A 13,494-nucleotide genomic window follows, 5' to 3' on the forward strand; every position below is an offset into this window, starting at 1 on the left:
CATCTCTATGTAAAAAAGGAAGATATTTTACCTCACAATTTCCTCAGCTCAGCAGAGTAAGTTCTGTGTAAAAAGTTATACTCAGCTGCTCCCAGCTGCAGGTAAAAAAAAATTAAAAAATTAAGAAATGAATAGCAGCCAATCAGCATCAACAGTGCTGAGGTCATGAACTCTTTTACTTTGATCTCATGAGATTTCACTTAACTCTTATGAGATTTCATTGTAAACTTCCTTAAACTAAATAGGGAAATAACATGATAGTGCACAAGGCTCAATCCCTTAGCTATCCCGGGACAGACATACTGATTTGCTGCTTAGAAGTCCTTTACAATGGGATGTGGCTACTGTGGAATTTTTGAGGTAAAATATCTTTCTTTTTTACATAGAGATGTTCAGGCGATATTCTCTTGTCAGCTTTTAACAGCTATGATGCATCACTTTCAAATGTTTCAACATTTGGGTATCATGGCTCTTTAAGTAAATAAATAAAGTATCTTTGCATGTCTTCATTGTCATTTATGAGTAATTGATAAGATTAGGCTAATTGGTAGTATTTAACATTTCTTATCCATTAACAAAAATTAAGAATTTACTAATTACATGAAAATTGTAGGGCAGCAACTAACGATTATTTTCATAATCGATTAATCGGCCGATTATTTTTTCGATTAATCGACTAATCGGATAAAAAACAATCTATTTTATTCCTGTATTTAAAATAAATTCCACATACTGAGTGTTACAAATATAAAACTTCAGACTAAAACTTTACATTAACACAACTGTTTGTCCAATTTGTAAGCAGCAGAGCACATTTTTATAATCAAGCAAAACCAAACCACAAACTTTTTGAAAAGAGGTAGAGCTAGAAAGAGGTAGACTATCACTGTTTATAACATTCTGTTAGGAACTTTGCATTGAAATGTAAAAATGTCAACATGACCACATGCTTTTTGCAAGCTATTTTGCCTGCAGCAGAGAAGAGGAGCTATGATGGTATTTATAAGGACGTTTATGCAATTAGCACACTGTCATTTATTTCCACAGAACCTTGGTATTGCAGTTTGCGCTCATCTCCAAATATCCACAATATAAGTAAACATTCTCACACTACCAAAAGGAGCTATAAAAGGGATAGGAAAGTCAAAATTAAAATTGCATGATTCAGATAGAGCATGTCATTTTAAGACACTTCTATTTTCAAATGTGCTTTGTTCTCTTAATATCCCTTGTTGAAAAAGAATACGCACATATCCTACTCTATCTGCTAATTGGTACTTGCACACATTTGTCTCTTGTGTTTGGCTAACTAGATGTGTTCAGCTAGCTACCAGTACTGCAATACAGTTCCTTCAGCAAAGGATAACAAGAAAATTAAGCAAATTTGATAATAGAAGTAAATTGGAAAGTTGTGCTAAATTGTATGTTCTATTCAAATAATGACATTTTGGAGTTTCCTGTCTCTTTAAAAATAAAACTGTATAAGTAATTTTCCATTGTGATTACACAATTTCAGAAATTAGTAACATGTTAACATTCCTAAACCTATTGGTTCAGGCCACATACAAACTGCTACACAATAATAATCTCACTTTGTAAAATAAAATAACAATATAGGGCAGTGAATTCCACAATTTGTTATTTTGTTGGATGTCACCCCTGGACATAAAGTATATATTAAAGAGGCACTTTTAATCTGCTTATAGTTGTGCATTGCAGGTAATAAATATATTCAAACATAATTTGTATACAATATATATTAAACAGTCAAATTAGCTCCCACTGAAGATATGTGTCCAGGAGATCCAGTTTCTGATTGGTTGTATATTTTTATGGACACCTTTCAATGCACCACTCTTAAAACGTCAAAAAAAGAGAAACTACACTTATGCAATTTGTGTACAATTTTTATTATAATATTCATAGTGAAAAAAGCATCAAGGAAAATTGGATTATTAAAATAATGTTATTATTCCTTTATTAAAGGGACAGTCTAGTATAAATTAAACTTTCATTATTCAGATAGGACTTTTAATTTTAATCAACTTTCCAATTTACTTTTATCATCAAATTTGCTTTTTTCTCTTGGTATTCTTAGTTTAAACTAAACCTAGGTAGGCTCATATGCTAATTTCTAAGCCTTTGAGGGCTGCCTCTTATCACAGGCTTTTTAAATCTCTTTTCAACACAAAGAGACAGAAAGTACACGTGGGCCATATAGATAACACTGTGTTCAGGCACAGGGGGTTATTTAAGATTTAGCACAAAACAATGCTAAATACAAGACAATAGATAATAAACAGTCACAGTCATGTGATCAGGGGGCTTGAAGAAGGTTCCTAGATACAAGGTAATCACAAAGGTAAAAAGTATATTAATATAACTGTGTTGGTTATGCAAAACTGGGGAATGGGTAATAAAGGTAGTATCTATCTTTTAAAACAATAACAATTCTATGGTAGACTGTCCCTTTAAGGCATAAATGTAAAGAAGGGAACAGTTTTTGTATTGTGGTAGATTGTCATAAAATATACAAGAATTTTTCTTAAAGATTATAGGACTGCAAAATAATCTGTTGTATGCCCCTATGCTCCACTTTACCTGGGAACTAGACTTAAAAAATGTAAACAACTTTAAATTATGTTTAAAGGGACACAAACGTCATAATTAAACGGATTCAAATAGAACATGCAATTTTACGATACTTTTCAATTTACTTCTTTTATAAAATTTACTCCTGTCTCTTGGTATCATTTGTTGACCTAGGAAGGCACAGGAGCTGCAATGCATTACTGAGAGTTAGTCATTTTTCTATTTTACATATAGAGGTCAATTATTATGATATATTTTTACCTTGATAATGTAATAGGCTTGTGATTTTTCCTCTTCTCCTTCAGGGGGCATCATTGCAACAGTAAGGATTTCATATCTCTTTCTCATTTTATCTACTTTTGCAAGTCTCTCATGAAGCTCTGAACTTGAAAAGCAATATATTTATTGTTAAATTAACACACTGCGTAAAAGCTTGTTCCAGATAAGACAGTCAGGCTCGACCACTTGTAAATGAAAGTAAGAAAATGCATTCCTGGCAGAGGTTCTAACAAAATCTATCTTATTGAATTGCAAAAAAGTATTTTAGGACACAAACTTTAATTTATTCTTATTTCAGAATTGCAGCATGTGATGCACTTCATCAAAAGGCATTTTACCTTATGCTTTGTCTCTCCTGTTCCACAAATCTTAGTTGTGATTTAAGCATCTCTTTGTGGATAGTAATCTCTTCTGTCCGCTCCTTCATTGCAGTCTGTAAGTGCAACTTGCGTTTTTCCAGTGAGAAGACGTCATCTGCTTTGCTGTATAGCATGTCCCTTAACCGTTTAATTTCCAGCTTTAGGATATTGTCATCAACCATTAAATCCTAAAACAAGATCATTGTTTTTGTTATATCATCTATCCTCGCCTTTTTTTAATCATGAGAAGTTTATGCGTAAGTTTATTAGCATTTCTAAACATTCAGCCCTTTAGGTTTCTTATACCCACTATGATAACCGTCTGATACAAAGTAAGCCATTTATTTTTCTCATATTGAAACATAATCCTCCCCAATCCCTGCCAAAAAAAAAATTTAAACCTGTGGTACATGTTCAACAGGGGGTACCTGGAGCTGTGGTAAGGGGTACTCAGTGGCTTAGGGGGCCATTTATCAAGCTCCGGATGGAACTTGAGGGCCTGTGTTATTGGCGAGCATGCAGGCTCGCCAGAAACAGCAGTTATGAAGCAGCTGTGCTCTGAGCAGGCGGACAGATATCGCTGCAATTCAACCCGTTCGAGTATGATTGGGTTGATTGACACCCCCTGCTGGCGGCCGATTGGCCACAAATCTGCAGGGGGTGGCTTTGCAACAGCCTTTATAGAATTGGGACAGGGGCTTCATAGTATTGGCAAGATTTCTTATAGAATTTCACAAGCCCAGAGAGCTTTATAGAATCGGGCCCTTAGGCCCCGATTCTAAAAAGATCTTTGGGCTGGTGATATTCTATAAGAATGCTCGCCAGTCTTTCTATTTTCCTGGTGGAATTATATAAAGCCACTTTTGTACCCTAAAAACAGGGTAACTCGCTAAAGGGCATTTACTGCATTTTCGTATGGGAAGGAGATGCATACATTACAAAAGTACACAATAAATTTGTAATTTAAAAATCTTACAAAACGAAAAATTGAACCATTAACAAAATATGCAGGGAGAAATTGTATTGTTAAGATGGATCAAAATTCGCAATTAAATAGTTCACCAAATATCATATTTGATCAAAACTTAAAATTTGTATTTACATTACACAGGAATAAATCGAATTAAATATGCACAACGTAAATCGTAATCTAAGTACACTGGAGGTGCAAAAAAAAAAAAAAAGAAAGAAATTCGTACTTCAAAGTACAAAATACTAATTACTGTTTTTCGTAAAATGGGCTGAACATGGGTGTATATGAAATTCTATATGTAATTCTATAAACATTTTCGCCCTACTGTTCTCACAGTTTTTTCTCACCAGTTACAAAAACAAAATTTATGCTTACCTGATACATTTATTTATTTTTTGACACGATGAGTCCACGGATCATCTCAATTACTAATGTTATATTCACCTCCTGGTCAGCAGCAGGAGGAGGAAAAGAGCACCACAGCTGTTAAATAGCTCATCCCTTCCCTCCCACTCCAGTCATTCGACCAAAGTTAGGAAGAGAAAGGAAAAGCCAAGGTGAAGAGGTGTCTGAAGTTTACAATAACCCATAACCTGTCTCAATAACAGGGAGGGCCGTGGACTCATCGTGTCAAAAAAGAAATACATTTATCAGGTAAGCATAAATTTTGTTTTCTTTTTTATGACACAATGAGTCCACGGATCATCTCAATTACTAATGGGATCCAATACCAAAGCTAGAGTACACAGATGATACGGGAGGAACAAGACAGGGAACCTAAACGGAAGGCACCACTGCTTGAAGAACCTTTCTCCCAAAGGCGGCCTCAGCTGAGGCAAAAGTATCAAACTTGTAAAACTTTGAAAAAGTGTGAAGAGAGGACCAAGTGGCAGACTTGCAAATCTGTTCCACAGAAGCCTCATTTTTGAATGCCCAAGAGGAAGCAACAGCCCTCGTGGAATGAGCCGTAACTCTCTCTGGAGGTTGCTGTCCAGCGGTCTCATATGCAAATCGGATGATACTCTTCAGGTAAAAAGAAAGGGAAGTAGCCGTAGCTTTCTGACCCTTGCGTTTCCCTGAGAAAACCACAAACAAAGAGGAAGACTGACGAAAATCTTTAGTCGCCTGTAGGTAATACTTTAAAGCACGAACCACGTCCAAATTGTGCAAAAGTCGTTCCTTCTGAGAAGAAGGATTAGGACACAAGGAAGTAACAACAATTTCCTGGTTAATGTTCCTGTCAGAAACAACCTTAGGAAGAAATCCCAATTTAGTACGCAACATAACCTTATCCGAATGGAAGATAAGATAAGGAGAATCACACTGCAATGCCGAGAGTTCCGAGACTCTACGAGCAGAGGAAATAGCAACAAGAAATAAAACTTTCCAACATAACAACTTAACATCTAAAAAATGCATAGGCTCAAACGGAGGCCGTTGGAGAACATTAAGAACTAAAATTCAGACTCCAAGGAGGAGTAACCGGTTTAAACACAGGCCTAATTCTAACCAAGGTTTGACAAAAAGACTGAACGTCTGGAACATCTGCCAGATGTTTATGTAACAAAATAGATAAAGCAGAGATTTGACCCTTCAAAGAACTGGTCAATAATCCTTTTCCCAATCCTTCATGGAGAAAAGACAAAATCCTAGGAATCCTAACTCTACTCCATGAGTAACCTTTGGATTCACACCAATATAGATATTTAAGCCATATCTTATAATAAATTCTTCTGGTCACAGGCTTACGAGCCTGGATCATGGTCTCAATGACCGATTAAAAAAAACCCCGCTTGGATAAAATTAAGCGTTCAATCTCCAAGCAGTCAGCTTCAGAGAAACTAGATTTGGATGAAGGAAGGGTTCTTGAATTAGAAGGTCCTTCCTCAGCGGAAGACTCCAAGGTGGTTGAGATGACATGTCCACCAGATCTGCTTACCAAATCCTGCAAGGCCAGGCCGGTGCAATGAGTATCACCAATGCCTTCTCCTGTTTGATCCGAGCAATCACCCGAGGAAGAAGCGCAAACGGAGGGAACAGGTATGCTAGACTGAAGGTCCAAAGAACCGCCAAGGCATCTATTATCTCCACCTGGGGATCCCTGGACCTCGATCCGTATCTCGGGAGCCTAGCATTCTGATGTGATGCCATGAGATCTAATTCCGGCTGACAACACTTGCGGATCAGGCTGGCAAATACTTCCAGATGGAGTTCCCACTCCCCCGGATGAAAGGTCTGGCTGCTCGAGAAGTCCGCTTCTCAGTTGTTCACTCCTGGGATGTGAATCGCCGACAGACAACAAGAGTGAGTCTCCGTCCACTGGATTATCTTGGATACCTCTCTCATCGCTAAGGAACTCCTCGTTCCTCCCTGATGATTGATGTAAGCTACTGAAGTTATGTTGTCCGACTGGAACCTGATAAATTGGACTGAAGCTAACTGAGGCCAAGTCAGAAGAGCATTGTAGATCGCTCTCAGTTCCAGAATGTTTATGGGAAGAACAGACTCTGACCGAGTCCAAACTCCCTGAGCCTTTAGAGAGCCCCAGACTGCTCCCCACCCCAGAAGGCTGGCATCTGTTGTCACAATCGCCCAAGATGGACTCGAAAGCAAGTTCCCTGGGAGAGATGATCCAGAGACAACCACCATTGAAGAGAATCTCTTGTCTCCTGCTCCAGTAGAATTAGAGGAGACAAATTGGTATAGTCTCCGTTCCATTGTCTGAACATGCTTAATTGCAGAGGTCGGAGATGAAACCGAGCAAAGGGAATGATGTCCATTGCCACCACCATCAGTCTGACTACCTCCATACACTGAGCCACTGACGGCCTGGGAGTGGACTGAAGGACTCGGTAAGTATCCGCAACCTTTGATTTCCTGAAGTCTGTCAGAAAGATCTTCATTGACAGAAAATCTATTACGGTTCCCAGGAGCGTTACCCTTGTACTTGGGAACACTTTTATAAATTGACCTTCCACCCGTGAGAACGAAGGAAAGACAATACCACGCTCGTGTGGGATTCCGCTAGATGGCAGGAATGTGCCTGGACTAGAATGCCGTCCAGATAGGGTGCTACAGCAATGCCTCGAGAACAAAATACCGCTAACAGAGACCCCAGAACCCTTGTGAACACTCTGGGAGTAGTGGCAAGACCAAAAGGAATCGCCACAAACTGAAAGTGTTTGTCCAGAAATGCGAATCTTAGGAACTTGTGATGGTTCTTGTGAATGGGAACATGCAAGTATGCACCTGTCATAAATTGACCCTCCTGGATCAAAGGAAGAATGGAACGCATAGTTTCCATCTTGAAAGACGGTACCCTGAGGAACTTGTTTAGGCTCTTGAGGTCTAAAATGGGCCTGAAGGTTCCCTCCTTTTTTAGAACCACAAATAGGTTGGAGTAAAATCCCTGACCCTGTTCCCGTAGGGGAACGGGAGCAATCACTCCTAGATTGGAGAGGTCTCTTACACAATGTAAGAACGCCTCTCTTTTTGTCTGGTCTGCAGACAATCTTGAAAGTAGGAACCTTCCCCTGGGAGGAAAACTTTTGAAATCCAACTGGTATCCCTTGGACAAAATTTCTAATGCCCACGGATCCTAAACATCCCGAATCCAGGCTTGAATGAAGAAGGAAAGTCTGCCCCCTACCAGATCCGGTCCCAGATCGGGGGCAGGACCTTCATGCTGACTTGGATTCAACGGTAGGCTTCTTAGCCTGTTTTCCTTTATTCCACGGCTGGCTGGATCTCCACGCCGGCTTAGGTTGATCCTGTTTGACAACAGAAGATGAGGAACTTCCCCTGAAAATTACGAAAGGAACGAAAATTACTCTGGCGGCCCTATGTCTTATTTCTCTTATCCTGAGGGAGAAAATGACCTTTACCTCCCGTGATGTCAGAAATTATTTCCGATAGACCAGGGCCAAATAAGGTCTTCCCCTTATATGGGATAGCTAAAAGCTTTGACTTAGAGGAGACGTCTGCAGACCAAGGCTTCAGCCATAAGGCCCTGCGGGCCAAAATAGAAAAATCTGATATCTTAGCTCCCAGTTTGATAATTTGAAGGGAAGAGTCTGTGATAAAGGAATTAGCTAACTTGAGGGCCTGAATCCTATCTTGAATCTCATCCAAGGATGACTCCGTTCTGAGAGCATCAGATAAGGCGTCAAACCAATATGCAGCCGCACTGGTGACAGTAGCAATGCACACGGCCGGTTGCCATTGCAGACCCTGGTGTACGTAGATCTTCTTGAGCAGGCCCTCTAATTTCTTGTCCATAGGATCTTTGAACGCACAACTATCCTCTATGGGGATAGTAGTTCTCTTGGCTAAAGTGGAAATAGCCCCTTCCACCTTAGGTACAGTTTGCCAAGCCTGCTTGATAGAGTCGGCTATTGGAAACATCTTCTTGAAAATAGGAGATGGAGAAAAAGGAATACCCGGTCTCTCCCACTCCTTAGCAATAATCTCAGAAGCTCGGCCAGGAACCAGAAAAACATCAGTCGAGGAAGGAACCTCGAAATATCTGTTCAACTTACTGGACTTCTTAGGGACAACCATAACTGTGGAGTCGCTATCATCTAAAGTAGCTAAAAACCTCCTTAAGCAATAGACGGAGGTGTTCCAGCTTAAATCTAAAAGATACCACCTCAGTATCAGTAAGAGGAGGTACACCTTCAGAATCTGAAATCTCTCCATCAGATGCTACCACAGCTTATTCCTCCTCAGGCATCTAAGAGGAAGATTCTGAAACTGCAACAACTGCATCAGAAACCTCGCTAACTGAATGACTTGTCTGCCTCTTACGTTTACCCTGCAACATGGGAAAACATAATTTATGTAAGAACTTACCTGATAAATTCATTTCTTTCATATTAGCAAGAGTCCATGAGCTAGTGACGTATAAGATATACATTCCTACCAGGAGGGGCAAAGTTTCCCAAACCTCAAAATGCCTATAAATACACCCCTCACCACACCCACAAATCAGTTTAACGAATAGCCAAGAAGTGGGGTGATAAGAAAGGAGCGAAAGCATCAAAAATAAGGAATTGGAATAATTGTGCTTTATACAAAAAAATCATAACCACCACAAAAAGGGTGGGCTTCATGGACTCTTGCTAATATGAAAGAAATGAATTTATCAGGTAAGTTCTTACATAAATTATGTTTTCTTTCATGTAATTAGCAAGAGTCCATGAGCTAGTCACGTATGGGATAATGAATACCCAAGATGTGGATTTTCCACGCAAGAGTCACTAGAGAGGGAGGGATAAAATAAAGACAGCCAATTCCGCTGAAAAATAATCCACACCCAAAACAAAGTTTAAATCTTATAATGAAAAAAACTGAAAATATAAGCAGAAGAATCAAACTGAAACAGCTGCCTGAAGTACTTTTCTACCAAAAACTGCTTCAGAAGAAGAAAACACATCAAAATGGTAGAATTTAGTAAAAGTATGCAAAGAAGACCAAGTTGCTGCTTTGCAAATCTGATCAACCGAAGCTTCAATCTTAAATGCCCAGGAAGTAGAGACTGACCTAGTCGAATGAGCTGTAATCCTTTGAGGCGGAGTTCTACCCGACTCAACATAAGCATGATGAATCAAAGACTTTAACCAAGATGCCAAGGAAATGGCAGAAGCCTTCTGACCTTTCCTAGTACCAGAAAAGATAACAAATAGACTAGAAGTCTTTCTGAAATCCTTAGTAGCTTCAACATAATATTTAAAAGCTCTAACTACATCCAAAGAATGCAACGATCTTTCCTTAGAATTCTTAGGATTAGGACACAATGAAGGAACCACAATTTCTCTACTAATGTTGTTAGAATTCACAACCTTAGGTAAAAATTTAAATGAAGTTCGCAACACCGCCTTATCCTGATGAAAAATCAGAAAAGGAGACTCACAAGAAAGAGCAGATAATTCATAAACTCTTCTAGCAGAAGAGATGGCCAAAAGAAACAAAACTTTCCAAGAAAGTAATTTAATATCCAGCGAATGCATAGGTTCAAGCGGAGGAGCTTGAAGAGCCCCCAGAACCAAATTCAAACTCCAAGGAGGAGAAATTGACTTAATAACAGGTTTTATACTAACCAAAGCCTGTACAAGACAATGAATATCAGGAAGACTAGCAATCTTTCTGTGAAAAAGAACAGAAAGAGCAGAGATTTGTCCCTTCAAGGAACTTGCAGACAAACCTTTATCCAAACCATCCTGAAGAAACTGTAAAATTCTAGGAATTCTAAAAGAATGCCAAGAAAAATGATGAGAAGAACACCAAGAAATGTAAGTTTTCCAGACTCGATAATATATCTTCCTAGATACAGATTTACGAGCCTGTAACATAGTATTAATTACGGAGTCAGAGAAACCTCTATGACTGAGAATCAAGCGTTCAATCTCCATACCTTCAAATTTAAGGATTTGAGATCCTGATGGAAAAAAGGACCTTGCGATAGAAGGTCTGGTCTTAACGGAAGAGTCCACGGTTGGCAAGTAGCCATCCAGACAAGATCCGCATACCAAAACCTGTGAGGCCATGCTGGAGCCACCAGCAGAACAAACGAACGCTCCTTTAGAATCTTGGAAATCACTCTTGGAAGAAGAACTAGAGGCGGAAAGATATAGGCAGGATGATACTTCCAAGGAAGTGACAATGCATTCACTGCTTCCGCCTGAGGATCCCTGGATCTGGACAGATATCTTGGAAGCTTCTTGTTTAGATGAGAAGCCATCAGATCTATTTCTGGAAGTCCCCACATTTGAACAATCTGAAGAAATACCTCTGGATGAAGAGACCATTCGCCCGGATGTAACGTTTGGCGACTGAGATAATCCGCTTCCCAATTGTCTATACCTGGGAAATGAACCGCAGAAATTAGACAGGAGCTGGATTCCGCCCATACCAGTATTCGAGATACTTCTTTCATAGCCAGAGGACTGTGAGTCCCTCCTTGATGATTGACATATGCCACGGTTGTGACATTGTCCGTCTGAAAACAAATGAACGACTCTCTCTTTAGAAGAGGCCATGACTGAAGAGCTCTGAAAATTGCACGGAGTTCCAAAATGTTGATTGGTAATCTCGCCTCCTGAGATTCCCAAACCCCTTGTGCTGTCAGAGACCCCCAAACAGCTCCCCAACCTGTCAGACTTGCATCTGTTGAGATCACAGTCCAGGTCGGAAGAACAAAAGAAGCCCCCTGAACTAAACGATGGTGGTCTGTCCACCACGTCAGAGAGTGTCGTACAATCGGTTTTAAAGATATTAATTGAGATATCTTTGTATAATCCCTGCACCACTGGTTCAGCATACAGAGCTGAAGAGGTCGCATGTGAAAACGAGCAAAGGGGATCACGTCCGATACAGCAGTCATAAGACCTAGACTTTCCATGCATAAGGCTACCGAAGGGAATGATTGAGACTGAAGGTTTCGACAAGCTGAAACCAATTTCAAACGTCTCTTGTCCGTCAGAGACAGAGTCATGGACACTGAATCTATCTGGAAACCTAAAAAGGTTACCCTTGTCTGAGGAATCAACAAACTCTTTGGTAAATTGATCCTCCAACCATGTTCTTGAAGAAACTATACAAGTCGATTCGTATGAGATTCTGCTAAATGTGAAGACTGAGCAAGTACCAAGATATCGTCCAAATAAGGAAATACCACAATACCCTGTTCTCTGATTACAGATAGAAGGGCACCGAGAACCTTTGTAAAAATCCTTGGAGCTGTTGCTAGGCCAAACGGCAGAGCCACAAACTGGTAATGCTTGTCTAGGAAAGAGAATCTCAGAAACTGATAGTGATCTGGATGAATCGGAATATGCAGATATGCATCTTGTAAATCTATTGTGGACATATAATGCCCTTGCTGAACAAAAGGCAGAATAGTCCTTATAGTTACCATTTTGAATGTTGGTATCCTTACATAACGATTCAATATTTTTAAATCCAGAACTGGCCTGAAGGAATTCTCCTTCTTTGGTACAATGAAGAGATTTGAGTAAAACCCCAGCCCCTGTTCCAGAACTGGAACTGGCATAATTACTCCAGCCAACTCTAGATCTGAAACACATTTCAGAAATGCTTGAGCCTTCACTGGATTTATTGGGACACGGGAAAGAAAAAATCTTCTTGCAGGAGGCCTTATCTTGAAGCCTATTCTGTACCCTTGTGAAACAATGTTCTGGATCCAAAGATTGTGAATCGAATTGATCCAAATTTCTTTGAAAAATCATAATCTGCCCCCTACCAGCTGTGCTGGAATGAGGGCCGCACCTTCATGTGGACTTGGGAGCTGGCTTTGGCTTTCTAAAAGGCTTGGATTTATTCCAGACTGGAGATGGTTTCCAAACTGATACCGCTCCTGTAGGGGAAGGATCAGGCTTTTGTTCCTTATTGTGACGAAAGGAACGAAAACGATTAGCAGACCTAAATTTACCTTTAGATTTTTTATCCTGTGGTAAAAAAAGTTCCTTTCCCCCCAGTAACAGTTGAAATAATAGAATCCAACTGTGAACCAAACAATTTATTACCCTGGAAAGAAAGGGAAAGCAAAGTTGACTTAGAAGACATATCAGCATTCCAAGTTTTAAGCCATAAAGCTCTTCTAGCTAAAATAGCTAAAGACATATACCTGACATCAACCCTAATGATATCAAAGATGGCATCACAAATAAAGTTATTAGCATGTTGAAGAAGATTAACAATGCTATCAGTATTATGATCTGTTACTTGTTGTGCTAAAGCTTCCAACCAGAAAGTTGAGGCTGCAGCAACATCCGCCAAAGATATAGCAGGTCTAAGAAGATTACCTGAACATAAGTAAGCTTTTCTTAGAAAGGATTCAATTTTCCTATCTAAAGGATCCTTAAAGGAAGTACTATCTACCGTAGGAATAGTAGTACTTTTAGCAAGAGTAGAGATAGCCCCATCAACCTTAAGGATTTTGTCCCAAAACTCTAATCTGTCAGATGGCACAGGATATAATTGCTTAAACCGTTTAGGAGTAAAAGAATTGCCCAAATTATTCCATTCCCTGGAAATTACTTCAGAAATAGCATCAGGGACGGGAAAAACCTCTGGAATAACTACAAGAGGTTTAAAAACCGTATTCAAACGTTTAGATTTAGTATCAAGAGGACCAGATTCCTCTATTTCTAATGCAATTAAGACTTCTTTAAGCAAAGAACGAATAAATTCCATTTTAAATAAATATGAAGATTTATCAGTATCAACCTCTCAAACAGAATCCTCTGAACCAGAGGAATCATTATCAGAATC

General features: G+C 39.4%; 1 protein-coding gene across 1 annotated transcript in view; it reads right to left on the reverse strand.

Moving 5' to 3' along the window:
- The window catches only part of CCDC39 (coiled-coil domain containing 39), a 151,888-nt gene that overhangs the window by 80,034 nt on the left and 58,360 nt on the right, over positions 1–13,494 (reverse strand). Inside the window, 2 exon segments of the mRNA XM_053710170.1 lie at positions 2,854–2,977; positions 3,210–3,418. Coding sequence (XP_053566145.1) covers positions 2,854–2,977; positions 3,210–3,418 — 333 coding nt within the window.

Source organism: Bombina bombina, chromosome 4, assembly GCF_027579735.1.
Source record: "Bombina bombina isolate aBomBom1 chromosome 4, aBomBom1.pri, whole genome shotgun sequence".
NCBI classification, from domain to species: domain Eukaryota; kingdom Metazoa; phylum Chordata; class Amphibia; order Anura; family Bombinatoridae; genus Bombina; species Bombina bombina.